This window comes from Rhinatrema bivittatum, chromosome 8 (genome assembly GCF_901001135.1).
Source record: "Rhinatrema bivittatum chromosome 8, aRhiBiv1.1, whole genome shotgun sequence".
Taxonomy (NCBI): domain Eukaryota; kingdom Metazoa; phylum Chordata; class Amphibia; order Gymnophiona; family Rhinatrematidae; genus Rhinatrema; species Rhinatrema bivittatum.
Window position 1 is genome coordinate 274,878,342 of NC_042622.1, and position 14,774 is coordinate 274,893,115.

General features: G+C 46.5%; 1 protein-coding gene across 14 annotated transcripts in view; it reads right to left on the reverse strand.

Moving 5' to 3' along the window:
- The window catches only part of MUC16 (mucin 16, cell surface associated), a 161,524-nt gene that overhangs the window by 129,062 nt on the left and 17,688 nt on the right, over window positions 1-14,774 (reverse strand). For all 14 annotated transcript variants that reach the window (XM_029610950.1, XM_029610960.1, XM_029610949.1 and 11 more), the window contains one exon: window positions 1,415-1,543. In XM_029610950.1, the coding sequence (XP_029466810.1) occupies window positions 1,415-1,543 (129 nt within the window). The remainder of the gene's footprint in view (window positions 1-1,414; window positions 1,544-14,774) is intronic.

Genomic DNA, 14,774 nt, shown 5'->3' on the forward strand with positions numbered 1-14,774 from the left:
GTTACTTGTGAAGTGCTTTCCGCAGCTGTACTGGTGGAAGTTGCCTTGCTTGTGGTCTCTTCAGCTGTGGTTGTAGCTGGTGTGGTGGTCGAAAATACTGTACTCTTGATTGTAGTGGTTGTTTCTTCAATGACAGAGTAGAATATGTTACAGATGTCCACATGGGAACCCAACTAAGTACTTCCTGTGCTTAGCTGTACAAGGTTGTCATGTAACAACTATCAAATTTGATTCTTGTTGAAATGCAATTTATACTTTAGTTTCCTTACAAATATGAAATGTGTTCCTTTCCAAAATGACATGATAGCAGGAGCAAATCAGCATTATCAAACACTGCAATATCATTCTTAGAATGAATTTATCTTAAAATCAGGAAGAGTAATGTTATGGGCTTGTGGAGGCTTTAAGAGGAGCTTCTGGGAAATTATTACATTATTGATAATGTCTTCTCTCACTTCCCTGGGTCTGTTCATCCTTCAAGAATCTCCAGTTGATGATCTATAGGCCCTCTCGTTCCCTTCTCCACATTTATTAGAGTAGGCTACTTACCCTTGCCTTCTTCTCCTTCCATTTATTTTCCTGCTTCCTTAATCTTCTCATATTAGAAACTTTCAAAGATTGCTGAGTTATTGAATATAGGTGCTTATGTGGGGCGCCTACATTCAGAGACTTTAGGGGCCTAGAAAACTTATTTCACCATAGGCCCAACCTTAACGAGAGACATGTAATGTTAGATTGGTATAACTTTAGGTAACTAAATTTAGGGAGAACCTAACCTTAGGTACCTAAATTAGGGAATCAGTGCTGCATCCCTAAGTTCATTCTCCTGCTCTGGGCAAGGCCCTGGCTTCGCCCACTTTTAAGGCACCAAAATTAAAATGCTCAGACATGGCAGATTTAAACATTCAAATGTATAGGTGCCTAGCTCTTAAATTAGGCACAGTATACATTTTAAATATCGTGTTCTGTGTTATGTAACTAGATCTGCCTCTTAGAAAGTTTACAGCCACTCATCAGCTAAATATGGAATCTAGATAGTAATTATGCAATTCCAAATTACTCTCCCGGTATTCAATAAATATCTTTTACCTTAGAGGAAGAAATTCTTACCGAGCACCATCTCACTTCCTAGTGTTTTGAGGTTCTTTATACTTTTCTAGGCCTGCCTGTTCTAGTTTTCCCTTTCCATACTATGACATATATTCCTGTGGTTTTCTCTCTGTCTTTATTTTACAATGTGATTTCACGTACGCTGCAGCCATCCAGTTCAATAAATGTAGTTGGTGAGAACCCAGAGGATCTCAGGTGAGACTTTCCCTTGAGGCTCTCTGCACTGCTCTCTTACTGAGCGAGCAGGGAATGAATCCAGGAACCACTATCGTGATTGCCTTTGCTGTACGACTGTACTACTTACCTGCACTAGTGGTCCTGGTACTTGTGAGTGGTGCTGTAGTTGGAGCAGTGCTCTGTGGAGTTGTGGAGTTTGGTTTTCCTCCAAGTGGACTGTTCGTTACTGGGTTAATGAGTTCTTCAGTTACTATACCTGAAATAAATAAATGAATAAATATTTTGATCTGAAGAAATCAAGAGAATGTAGATGTCATGTTGTAAAAAGAAAGCCAAACAGGAATGACCTTTTTTTAATTTATCATGTTTCTAGAGTATTTTTACCAAATGATATTTTTTTTTCTTGCAACTACCTTTTTATTAATTTACATGACATTCAGTTCACTTTGGAGACTGCATCTCATTCATTTAATTCAGTTATTAGGTTTCTAATACAGGGAGATCTGGTCCATTCATCTGTCTGTCCGTGACCCTCAATCACTGGCAATATTATGGGAAGTAGGATATTGCACTTTAATTTCTGTTCAGCATGTGATGTGGAAGTCGCATTGGATGGGTTTCTTGCTTTTCTTGCACACATTGCAAGCTGTACAAGAACTCAAGGCCTACAACTACCTCTTGTGAGCACACGACTACATTCTTCAACGATACCTGAACTATTGTGGGATTCTCTGCTGTGTACCCTGTGCCGTATTCTCCCCAGTAGAACTCATTCCGGTAAACCCTGCCCTGCAGGTTATTACCGCACCATCTACAGGATCACATTCTGGGTTTCTGGATCTCAGACTATCTTCTCATCATCTCCACAGAACAGTCATCCACGGCGTACCCCGCAATGCGGGACACTACCACATCTGTATGTCTGAGGTATTGCTACACTTCTGAAGAAACTGTCTGGCGCACCCCGCTCAGTGGCCCATGGAGCGGGGTGCGCTCCGTGGGCTGAGGGCCGTGGGCTGAGGGCCGTGGGCTGAGGGATAAACCCCCGATTGTGACATCGGGGGTTTATCCCTCAGCTCAGAACTGAACTTTATTACAGCTCCCGCTCTGCGGGCTCTGCTTTCCTTTTCTGCATAATAAAGACTCTTTCTTACAGCTCTGTCCTAGACCACTGAGACCACACCTACCGATGGTGAGGCTCACTGGGCTCCTCCCTGTGCATGGAGACATTTCTCACCTCGGCCCAGGGTTCACACTTTTCAACAAACATAACAATGAGTTTCCATCAGGAGTTCACCAGTATATGCATCTCAAACTAATTCAAACTTATGATGAATATAAAAAAAACAGTTCCATTTGTTGAGAATGCAGGATACAGTGCGGAAACACTGATATGTCATCATATTAACAACCAGACACCAAAGTTACTACAACTTTTTCACTGACCCCATGTCAGCTGAACCAGAACACTAAAGCTACCATCATAAAAAGTATTCAAACGCAAAATATATTTTCTTCTACTTTTTCTTAATAAAGGACATAGGCCTCCTTCAGTATCTGGGAAGTGGAAATCAAGTGCTCATTCATACACACAGACTATCCGTGGGCCAAGCTGATGAATTTTCAAGACAATTTATTCCATAGTCATAGCATACATGCAGAGTTAAACAATGGCTTTTCTTACTTGTTGTTGATGGAATCATTGAGCTTACAGATGCTGTAGAAGGGTTAGTAGGTCTTGTTAAAGTTGTGACTGTTGGTGTAGTAGTTGGAGAGGTTGTGGGCGATGTACTTATCAACTGCATAGTTGTGCTTTCAGTTGCTGTTGAGGTTGTTGGTGCACTACTTGTTATCTTTTGGGAGGTTGTTCCTGCAGTTGTAGCTGTGGAGCTCTGAGCAGTTGTTGCTGTACTGATTGCTGTGCTTGTGACTGTATTTGGAACAGTAGAGGCTGATGAACTTAATTGTGTAGTTGTGCTCGTAGGGGATGTTGTTGCTGATGAAATGCTGGTTGGCTGAGGTGTGGTTGTCCCTGCAGTTGTAGTGGTAGAACTCTGTGTAGAGCTTGCTGTACTGCTTGCTGTGGTGGTGGCTGTTGGTGTAGCAGTTGGAGAGGTTGTGGGCGATGTACTTGTCAACTGCGTAGTTGTGCTTTTGGTTGCTGTTGAGGTTGTTGGTACACTACTTGTTATCTTTTGGGAGGTTGTTCCTGCAGTTGTAGCTGTGGAACTCTGAGCAGTTGTTGCTGTGCTGATTGCTGTGCTTGTGACTGTAGTTGGAACAGTAGTGGCTGATGAACTTAATTGTATAGTTGTGCTCGCAGGGGTTGTGGTTGCTGATGAACTCCTGGTTGGCTGAGGTGTGGTTGTCCCTGCAGTTGTAGTGGTAGAACTCTCTGTAGAGCTTGCTGTACTGCTTGCTAGGTGGTGGCTGTTAGGTGTAGCAGTTGGAGAGGTTGTGGGTGATGTACTTGTCAACTGCGTAGTTGTGCTTTCGGTTGCTGTTGAGGTTGTTGGTGCACTACTTGTTATCTTTGGGAGGTTGTTCCTGCAGTTGTAGCTGTGGAACTCTGAGCAGTTGTTGCTGTACTGATTGCTGTGCTTGTGACTGTAGTTGGAACAGTAGAGGCTGATGAACTTAATTGTGTAGTTGTGCTCGCAGGGGTTGTGGTTGCTGATGAACTGCTGGTTGGCTGAGGTGTGGTTGTCCTTGCAGTTGTAGTGGTTAGAACTCTCTGTAGAAGCTTGCTGTACTGCTTGCTGTGGTGGATGGGCTGTTTGTGTAGTAGTTCGAGAGGTTGTGGGCGATGTACTTGTCAACTGCGTAGTTGTGCTTTCAGTTGCTGTTGAGGTTGTTGGTGCACTACTTGTTATCTTTTGGGAGGTTGTTCCTGCAGTTGTAGCTGTGGAACTCTGAGCAGATGTTGCTGTACTGATTGCTGTGCTTGTGACTGTAGTTGGAACAGTAGAGGGTGATGTACTTAATTGTGTAGTTGTGCTTGCAGGGGTTGTGGTTGCTGTTGAACTGCTGGTTGGCTGAGATGTGGTTGTCCCTGCAGTTGTAGTGGTAGAACTCTGTGTAGAGCTGCTGTATTGCTTGCTGTGGTGGTGGCTGTTGGTGTAGCACTTGGAGAAGTTGTGGGCGATGTACTTGTCAACTGCGTAGTTGTGCTTTCAGTTGCTGTTGAGGTTGTTGGTGCACTACTTGTTATCTTTTGGGAGGTTGTTCCTGCAGTTGTAGCAGTGGAACTCTGAGCAGTTGTTGCTGTACTGATTGTTGTGCTTGTGACTGTAGTTAGAACAGTAGAGGGTGATGTACTTAATTGTGTAGTTGTACTTGCAGGGGTTGTGGTTGCTGATGAACTGCTAGTTGGCTGTGGTGTGGTTGTCCCTGCAGTTGTAGTGGTAGAACTCTCTGTAGAGCTTGCTGTACTGCTTGCTGTGGTGGGTGGCTGTTGGTGTAGTAGTTGGAGAGGTTGTGGGCAATGTACTTGTCAACTGCGTAGTGCTGTCAGTTGATGTTGAGCTTGTTGGTGCACTGCTTGTTATCTTTTGGGAGGTTGTTCCTGCAGTTGTAGCTGTGGAACTCTGAGCAGTTGTTGCTGTGCTGATTGCTGTGCTTGTGACTGTAGTTGGAACAGTAGTGGCTGATGAACTTAATTGTATAGTTGTGCTCGCAGGGGTTGTGGTTGCTGATGAACTCCTGGTTGGCTGAGGTGTGGTTGTCCCTGCAGTTGTAGTGGTAGAACTCTCTGTAGAGCTTGCTGTACTGCTTGCTATGGTGGTGGCTGTAGGTGTAGCAGTTGGAGAGGTTGTGGGTGATGTACTTGTCAACTGCGTAGTTGTGCTTTCAGTTGCTGTTGAGGTTGTTGGTGCACTACTTGTTATCTTTTGGGAGGTTGTTCCTGCAGTTGTAGCTGTGGAACTCTGAGCAGTTATTGCTGTACTGATTGCTGTGCTTGTGACTGTAGTTGGAACAGTAGAGGGTGATGTACTTAATTGTGTAGTTGTGCTCGCAGGGGTTGTGGTTCCTGTATGAACTGCTGGTTGGCTGAGATGTGGTTGTCCCTGCAGTTGTAGTGGTAGAACTCTCTGTAGAGCTTGCTGTACTGCTTGCTGTGGTGGGTGGCTGTTGGTGTAGCAGTTGGAGAGGTTGTGGGCGATGTACTTGTCAACTGCGTAGTTGTGCTTTCAGTTGCTGTTGAGGTTGTTGGTGCACTACTTGTTCTCTTTTAGGGAGGTAGTTTCCTGCAGTTGTAGCTGTGGAACTCTGAGCAGTTGTTGCTGTACTGATTGCTGTGCTTGTGACTGTAGTTGGAACAGTAGAGGACTGATGAACTTAATTGTGTAGTTGTGCTCGCAGGGGTTGTGGTTGCCTGTTTGAACTGCTGGTTGGCTGAGATGTGGTTGTCCCTGCAGATTGTAGTGGTAGAACTCTGTGTAGAGCTTGCTGTACTGCTTGCTGTGGTGGTGGCTGTAGGTTGTAGCAGTTGGAGAGGTTGTGGGCTGATGTACTTGTCAACTGCGTAGTTGTGCTTTCAGTTGCTGTTGAGGTTGTTGGTGCACTACTTGTTATCTTTTGGGAGGTGTTCCTGCAGTTGTAGCTGTGGAACTCTGAGCAGTTGTTGCTGTACTGATTGCTGTGCTTGTGACTGTAGTTGGAACAGTAGAGGCTGATGTACGTAATTGTGTAGTTGTGCTCTGCAGGGGTTGTGGTTCCTGATTGAACTGCTGGTTGGCTGAGGTGTGGTTTGTCCCTGCAGTTGTAGTGGTAGAACTCTCTGTAGAGCTTGCTGTACTGCTTGCTGTGGTGAGTGGCTGTTGGTGTAGTAGTTGGAGAGGTTGTGGGCGATGTACTTGTCAACTGCGTAGTTGTGCTTTCAGTTGTTGTTGAGGTTGTTGGTGCACTACTTGTTATCTTTTGGGAGGTTGTTCCTGCAGTTGTAGCTGTGGAACTCTGAGCAGTTGTTGCTGTACTGATTGCTGTGCTTGTGACTGTAGTTGGAACAGTAGAGGGTGATGTACTTAATTGTGTAGTTGTGCTTGCAGGGGTTGTGGTTGCTGATGAACTGCTGGTTGGCTGAGGTGTGGTTGTCCCTGCAGTTGTAGTGGTAGAACTCTGTGTAGAGCTTGCTGTACTGCTTGCTGTGGTGGTGGCTGTTTGTGTAGCAGTTGGAGAGGTTGTGGGCGATGTACTTGTCAACTGCGTAGTTGTGCTTTCAGTTGCTGTTGAGGTTGTTGGTGCACTACTTGTTATCTTTTGGGAGGTTGTTCCTGCAGTTGTAGCTGTGGAACTCTGAGCAGTTGTTGCTGTACTGATTGCTGTGCTTGTGACTGTAGTTGGAACAGTAGAGGGTGATGTACTTAATTGTGTAGTTGTGCTTGCAGGGGTTGTGGTTGCTGATGAACTGCTGGTTGGCTGTAGGTGTGGTTGTCCCTGCAGTTGTAGTGGTAGAACTCTGTGTAGAGCTTGCTGTACTGCTTGCTGTGGTGGTGGCTGTTGGTGTAGCAGTTGGAGAGGTTGTGGGCGATGTACTTGTCAACTGCGTATGTGCTTTCAGTTGCTGTTGAGGTGTTGGTGCACTAGCTTGTTATCTTTTGGGAGGTTGTTCCTGCAGTTGTAGCTGTGGAACTCTGAGCAGTTGATTGCTGTACTGATTGCTGTGCTTGTGACTGTAGTTGGAACAGTAGAGGCTGATGAACTTAATTGTGTAGTTGTGCTCGCAGGGGTTGTGGTTGCTGATGAACTGCTGGTTGGCTGAGGTGTGGTTGTCCCTGCAGTTGTTGTGGTAGAAATCTCTGTAGAGCTTGCTGTACTGCTTGCTGTGGTGGTGGCTGTTGGTGTAGTAGTTGGAGAGGTTGTGGGCGATGTACTTGTCAACTGCGTAGTTGTGCTTTCAGTTGCTGTTGAGGTTGTTGGTGCAATACTTGTTATCTTTTGGGAGGTAGTTCCTTCAGTTGTAGCTGTGGAACTCTGAGCAGTTGTTGCTGTACTGATTGTTGTGCTTGTGACTGTAGTTGGAACAGTAGAGACTGATGAACTTAATTGTGTAGTTGTGCTCGCAGGGGTTGTGGTTGCTGATGAACTGCTGGTTGTCTGAGGTGTGGTTGTCCCTGCAGTTGTAGTGGTAGAACTCTCTGTAGAGCTTGCTGTACTGCTTGCTATGGTGGTGGCTGTAGGTGTAGCAGTTGGAGAGGTTGTGGGTGATGTACTTGTCAACTGCGTAGTTGTGCTTTCAGTTGCTGTTGAGGTTGTTGGTGCACTACTTGTTATCTTTTGGGAGGTTGTTCCTGCAGTTTTAGCTGTGGAACTCTGAGCAGTTGTTGCTGTACTGATTGCTGTGCTTGTGACTGTAGTTGGAACAGTAGAGGCTGATGAACTTAATTGTGTAGTTGTGCTCGCAGGGGTTGTGGTTGCTGATGAACTGCTAGTTGGCTGAGGTGTGGTTGTTCCTGCAGTTGTAGTGGTAGAACTCTCTGTAGAGCTTGCTGTACTGCTTGCTGTGGTGATGGCTGTTGGTGTAGCAGTGGGAGAGGTTGTGGGCGATGTACTTGTCAACTGCGTAGTTGTGCTTTCAGTTGCTGTTGAGGTTGTTGGTGCACTACTTGTTATCTTTTGGGAGGTTGTTCCTGCAGTTGTAGCTGTGGAACTCTGAGCAGTTGTTGCTGTACTGATTGCTGTGCTTGTGACTGTAGTTGGAACAGTAGAGGGTGATGTACCTTAATTGTGTAGTTGTGCTTGCAGGGGTTGTGGTTGCTGTTGAACTGCTGGTTGGCTGAGATGTGGTTGTCCCTGCAGTTGTAGTGGTAGAACTCTGTGTAGAGCTTGCTGTACTGCTTGCTGTGGTGGTGGCTGTTGGTGTAGCAGTTGGAGAGGTTGTGGGCGATGTACTTGTCAACTGCGTAGTTGTGCTTTCAGTTGCTGTTGAGGTTGTTGGTGCACTACTTGTTATCTTTTGGGAGGTTGTTCCTGCAGTTGTAGCTGTGGAACTCTGAGCAGTTGTTGCTGTACTGATTGCTGTGCTTGTGACTGTAGTTGGAACAGTAGAGGCTGATGAACTTAATTGTGTAGTTGTGCTCGCAGGGGTTGTGGTTGCTGATGAACTGCTGGTTGGCTGAGGTGTGGTTGTCCCTGCAGTTGTAGTGGTAGAACTCTCTGTAGAGCTTGCTGTACTGCTTGCTGTGGTGGTGGCTGTTGGTGTAGCAGTTGGAGAGGTTGTGGGCGATGTACTTGTCAACTGCGTAGTTGTGCTTTCAGTTGCTGTTGAGGTTGTTGGTGCACTACTTGTTATCTTTTGGGAGGTTGTTCCTGCAGTTGTAGCTGTGGAACTCTGAGCAGTTGTTGCTGTACTGATTGCTGTGCTTGTGACTGTAGTTGGAACAGTAGAGGCTGATGTACTTAATTGTGTAGTTGTGCTTGCAGGGGTTGTGGTTGCTGATGAACTGCTGGTTGGCTGAGGTGTGGTTGTCCCTGCAGTTGTAGTGGTAGAACTCTCTGTAGAGCTTGCTGTACCTGCTTGCTGTGGTGGTGGCTGTTGGTGTAGTAGTTGGAGAGGTTGTGGGCGATGTACTTGTCAACTGCGTAGTTGTGCTTTCAGTTGCTGTTGAGGTTGTTGGTGCACTACTTGTTATCTTTTGGGAGGTTGTTCCTGCAGTTGTAGCTGTGGAACTCTGAGCAGTTGTTGCTGTACTGATTGCTGTGCTTGTGACTGTAGTTGGAACAGTAGAGGGTGATGTACTTAATTGTGTAGTTGTGCTTGCAGGGGTTGTGGTTGCTGATGAACTGCTGGTTGGCTTAGATGTGGTTGTCCCTGCAGTTGTAGTGGTAGAACTCTCTGTAGAGCTTGCTGTACTGCTTGCTGTGGTGGTGGCTGTTGGTGTAGCAGTTGGAGAGGTTGTGGGCGATGTACTTGTCAACTGCGTAGTTGTGCTTTTGGTTGCTGTTGAGGTTGTTGGTGCACTACTTGTTATCTTTTGGGAGGTTGTTCCTGCAGTTGTAGCTGTGGAACTCTGAGCAGTTGTTGCTGTACTGATTGCTGTGCTTGTGACTGTAGTTGGAACAGTAGAGGCTGATGAACTTAATTGTGTAGTTGTGCTCGCAGGGGTTGTGGTTGCTGATGAACTGCTGGTTGGCTGAGGTGTGGTTGTCCCTGCAGTTGTAGTGGTAGAAATCTCTGTAGAGCTTGCTGTACTGCTTGCTGTGGTGGTGGCTTTTTGTGTAGTAGTTGGAGAGGTTGTGGGCGATGTACTTGTCAACTGCGTAGTTGTGCTTTCAGTTGCTGTTGAGGTTGTTGGTGCAATACTTGTTATCTTTAGGGAGGTTGTTCCTGCAGTTGTAGCTGTGGAACTCTGGGCAGTAGTTGCTGTACTGATTGCTGTGCTTGTGACTGTAGTTGGAACAGTAGAGGGCTGATGAACTTAATTGTGTAGTTGTGCTCGCAGGGGTTGTGGTTGCTGATTGAACTGCTGGTTGTCTGAGGTGTGGTTGTCCCTGCAGTTGTAGTGGTAGAACTCTCTGTAGAGCTTGCTGTACTGCTTGCTGTGGTGGTGGCTGTAGGTGTAGCAGTTGGAGAGGTTGTGGGTGATGTACTTGTCAACTGCGTAGTTGTGCTTTCAGTTGCTGTTGAGGTTGTTGGTGCACTACTTGTTATCTTTTGGGAGGTTGTTCCTGCAGTTGTAGCTGTGGAACTCTGAGCAGTTGTTGCTGTACTGATTGCTGTGCTTGTGACTGTAGTTGGAACAGTAGAGGGTGATGAACTTAATTGTGTAGTTGTGCTCGCAGGGGTTGTGGTTGCTGATGAACTGCTAGTTGGCTGAGGTGTGGTTTTTCCTGCAGTTGTAGTGGTAGAACTCTCTGTAGAGCTTGCTGTACTGCTTGCTAGTGGTGGTGGCTGTTGGTGTAGCAGTTGGAGAGGTTGTGGGCGATGTACTTGTCAACTGCGTAGTTGTGCTTTCAGTTGCTGTTGAGGTTGTTGGTGCACTACTTGTTATCTTTTGGGAGGTTGTTCCTGCAGTTGTAGCTGTGGAACTCTGAGCAGTTGTTGCTGTACTGATTGCTGTGCTTGTGACTGTAGTTGGAACAGTAGAGGGTGATGTAACTTAATTGTGTAGTTGTGCTTGCAGGGGTTGTGGTTGCTGATTGAACTGCTGGTTGGCTGAGGTGTGGTTGTCCCTGCAGTTGTAGTGGTAGAACTCTCTGTAGAGCTTGCTGTACTGCTTGCTGTGGTGGTGGCTGTAGGTGTAGCAGTTGGAGAGGTTGTGGGCGATGTACTTGTCAACTGCGTAGTTGTGCTTTCAGTTGCTGTTGAGGTTGTTGGTGCAATACTTGTTATCTTTAGGGAGGTTGTTCCTGCAGTTGTAGCTGTGGAACTCTGGGCAGTTGTTGCTGTACTGATTGCTGTGCTTGTGACTGTAGTTGGAACAGTAGAGGGTGATGTACTTAATTGTGTAGTTGTACTTGCAGGGGTTGTGGTTGCTGATGAACTGCTAGTTGGCTGTGGAGTGGTTGTCCCTGCAGTTGTAGTGGTAGAACTCTCTGTAGAGCTTGCTGTACTGCTTGCTGTGGTGGTGGCTGTTGGTGTAGTAGTTGGAGAGGTTGTGGGCGATGTACTTGTCAACTGCGTAGTGCTTTCAGTTGCTGTTGAGCTTGTTGGTGCACTGCTTGTTATCTTTTGGGAGGTTGTTCCTGCAGTTGTAGCTGTGGAACTCTGGGCAGTTGATGCTGTACTGATTGCTGTGCTTGTGACTGTAGTTGGAACAGTAGAGGCTGATGAACTTAATTGTGTAGTTGTGCTCGTAGGGGTTGTGGTTGCTGATGAAATGCTGGTTGGCTGAGGTGTGGTTGTCCCTGCAGTTGTAGTGGTAGAACTCTCTGTAGAGCTTGCTGTACTGCTTGCTGTGGTGGTGGCTGTAGGTGTAGCAGTTGGAGAGGTTGTGGGTGATGTACTTGTCAACTGCGTAGTTGTGCTTTCAGTTGCTGTTGAGGTTGTTGGTGCACTACTTGTTATCTTTTGGGAGGTTGTTCCTGCAGTTGTAGCTGTGGAACTCTGAGCAGTTGTTGCTGTACTGATTGCTGTGCTTGTGACTGTAGTTGGAACAGTAGAGGCTGATGAACTTAATTGTGTAGTTGTGCTCGCAGGGGTTGTGGTTGCTGATGAACTGCTGTTTGGCTGAGGTGTGGTTGTCCCTGCAGTTGTAGTGGTAGAAGTCTCTGTAGAGCTTGCTGTACTGCTTGCTGTGGTGATGGCTGTTGGTGTAGCAGTGGGAGAGGTTGTGGGCGATGTACTTGTCAACTGCGTAGTTGTGCTTTCAGTTGCTGTTGAGGTTGTTGGTGCACTACTTGTTATCTTTTGGGAGGTAGTTCCTTCAGTTGTAGCTGTGGAACTCTGAGCAGTTGTTGCTGTACTGATTGCTGTGCTTGTGACTGTAGTTGGAACAGTAGAGGCTGATGTACCTAATTGTGTAGTTGTGCTTGCAGGGGTTGTGGTTGCTGATTGAACTGCTGGTTGGCTGAGATGTGGTTGTCCCTGCAGTTGTAGTGGTAGAACTCTCTGTAGAGCTTGCTGTACTGCTTGCTGTGGTGGTGGCTGTTGGTGTAGCAGTTGGAGAGGTTGTGGGCGATGTACTTGTCAACTGCGTAGTTGTGCTTTCAGTTGCTGTTGAGGTTGTTGGTGCACTACTTGTTATCTTTTGGGAGGTTGTTCCTGCAGTTGTAGCTGTGGAACTCTGAGCATTTGTTGTACTGATTGCTGTGCTTGTGACTGTAGTTGGAACAGTAGAGGCTGATGAACTTAATTGTATAGTTGTGCTCGCAGGGGTTGTGGTTGCTGATGAACTGCTGGTTGGCTGAGGTGTGGTTTTCCCTGCAGTTGTTGTGGTAGAAATCTCTGTAGAGCTTGCTGTACTGCTTGCGTGGTGGTGGCTGTTAGGTGTAGTCAGTTGGAGAGGTTGTGGGCGATGTACTTGTCAACTGCGTAGTTGTGCTTTCAGTTGCTGTTGAGGTTGTTGGTGCACTACTTGTTATCTTTTGGGAGGTTTGTTCCTGCAGTTGTAGCTGTGGAACTCTGAGCAGTTGTTGCTGTACTGATTGCTGTGCTTGTGACTGTAGTTGGAACAGTAGAGGGTGATGTACTTAATTGTGTAGTTGTGCTTGCAGGGGTTGTGGTTGCTGATGAACTGCTGTTGGCTGAGGATGTGGTTGTCCCTGCAGTTGTAGTGGTAGAACTCTCTGTAGAGCTTGCTGTACTGCTTGCTAGTGGTGGTGGCTGTTGGTGTAGTAGTTGGAGAGGTTGTGGGCGATGTACTTGTCAACTGCGTAGTTGTGCTTTCAGTTGCTGTTGAGGTTGTTGGTGCACTACTTGTTATCTTTTGGGAGGTTGTTCCTGCAGTTGTAGCTGTGGAACTCTGAGCAGTTGTTGCTGTACTGATTGCTGTGCTTGTGACTGTAGTTGGAACAGTAGAGGCTGATGAACTTAATTGTGTAGTTGTGCTCGCAGGGGTTGTGGTTGCTGATGAACTGCTGGTTGTCTGAGGTGTGGTTGTCCCTGCAGTTGTAGTGGTAGAACTCTCTGTAGAGCTTGCTGTACTGCTTGCTATGGTGGTGGCTGTAGGTGTAGCAGTTGGAGAGATTGTGGGTGATGTATTTGTCAACTGCGTAGTTGTGCTTTCAGTTGCTTTTGAGGTTGTTGGTGCACTACTTGTTATCTTTTGGGAGGTTGTTCCTGCAGTTGTAGCTGTGGAAATCTGAGAAGTTGTTGCTGTGCTGATTGCTGTGCTTGTGACTGTAGTTGGAACAGTAGAGGCTGATGAACTTAATTGTGTAGTTGTGCTCGCAGGGTTTGTGGTTGCTGATGAACTGCTGGTTGGCTGAGGTGTGGTTGTCCCTGCAGTTGTAGTGGTAGAACTCTCTGTAGAGCTTGCTGTACTGCTTGCTGTGGTGATGGCTGTTGGTGTAGCAGTTGGAGAGGTTGTGGGCGATGTACTTGTCAACTGCGTAGTTGTGCTTTCAGTTGATGTTGAGGTTGTTGGTGCACTGCTTGTTATCTTTTGGGAGGTTGTTCCTGCAGTTGTAGCTGTGGAACTCTGAGCAGTTGTTGCTGTACTGATTGCTGTGCTTGTGACTGTAGTTGGAACAGTAGAGACTGATGGACTTAATTGTGTAGTTGTGTTCGCAGGGGTTGTGGTTGCTGATGAACTGCTGGTTGGCTCAGGTGTGGTTGTCCCTGTAGTTGTAGTGGTAGAACTCTCTGTAGAGCTTGTTGTTCTGCTTGCTGTGGTTGTGGCTGTAGGTGTTGCAGTTGGAGAGGTTGTGGGCGATGTACTTGTCAACTGCGTAGTTGTCCTTTCAGTTGCTGTTGAGGTTGTTGGTGCACTACTTGTTATCTTTTGGGAGGTTGTTCCTGCAGTTGTAGCTGTGGAACTCTGAGCAGATGTTGCTGTACTGATTGCTGTGCTTGTGACTGTAGTTGGAACAGTAGAGGGTGATGTACTTAATTGTGTAGTTGTGCTTGCAGGGGTTGTGGTTCCTGTTGAACTGCTGGTTGGCTGAGATGTGGTTGTCCCTGCAGTTGTAGTGGTAGAACTCTGTGTAGAGCTTGCTGTGGTGGTGGCTCTTGGTGTAGCAATTGGAGAGGTTGTGGGCGATGTACTTGTCAACTGCGTAGTTGTGCTTTCAGTTGCTGTTGAGGTTGTTGGTGCACTACTTGTTATCTTTTGGGAGGTTGTTCCTGCAGTTGTAGCTGTGGAACTCTGAGCAGATGTTGCTGTACTGATTGCTGTGCTTGTGACTGTAGTTGGAACAGTAGAGGGTGATGTACTTAATTGTGTAGTTGTGCTTGCAGGGGTTGTGGTTGCTGATGAAATGCTGGTTGGCTGAGGTGTGGTTGTCCCTGCAGTTGTAGTGGTAGAACTCTCTGTAGAGCTTGCTGTACTGCTTGCTGTGGTGGTGGCTGTTGGTGTAGTAGTTGGAGAGGTTGTGGGCAATGTACTTGTCAACTGCGTAGTGCTTTCAGTTGATGTTGAGGTTGTTGGTGCACTGCTTGTTATCTTTTGGGAGGTTGTTCCTGCAGTTGCAGCTGTGGAACTTTGGGTAGTTGATGCTGTACTGATTGCTGTAGTTGGAACTATATTGGGAGATGTACTTAATTGTGTAGGTGTGCTTGTAGGGTTTGTGGTTGCTGGTGCACTGCTTGTAGTCTGAGTTGACGTTATCAGTTCAGTTGTTTTCATGGTTGTTACTTGTGAAGTGCTTTCCGCAACTGTACTGGTGGAAGTTGCCTTGCTTGTGGTCTCTTCAGCTGTGGTTGTAGCTGGTGTGGTGGTAGAAAATACTGTACTCTTGATTGTAGTGGTTGTTTCTTCAATGACAGAGTAGAATATGTTACAGATGTCCACATGGGAACCCAACTAAGTACTTCCTGTGCTTAGCTGTACAAGGTTGTCATGTAACAACTATCAAATTTGACTCTTGTTGAAATGGAATTTATACTT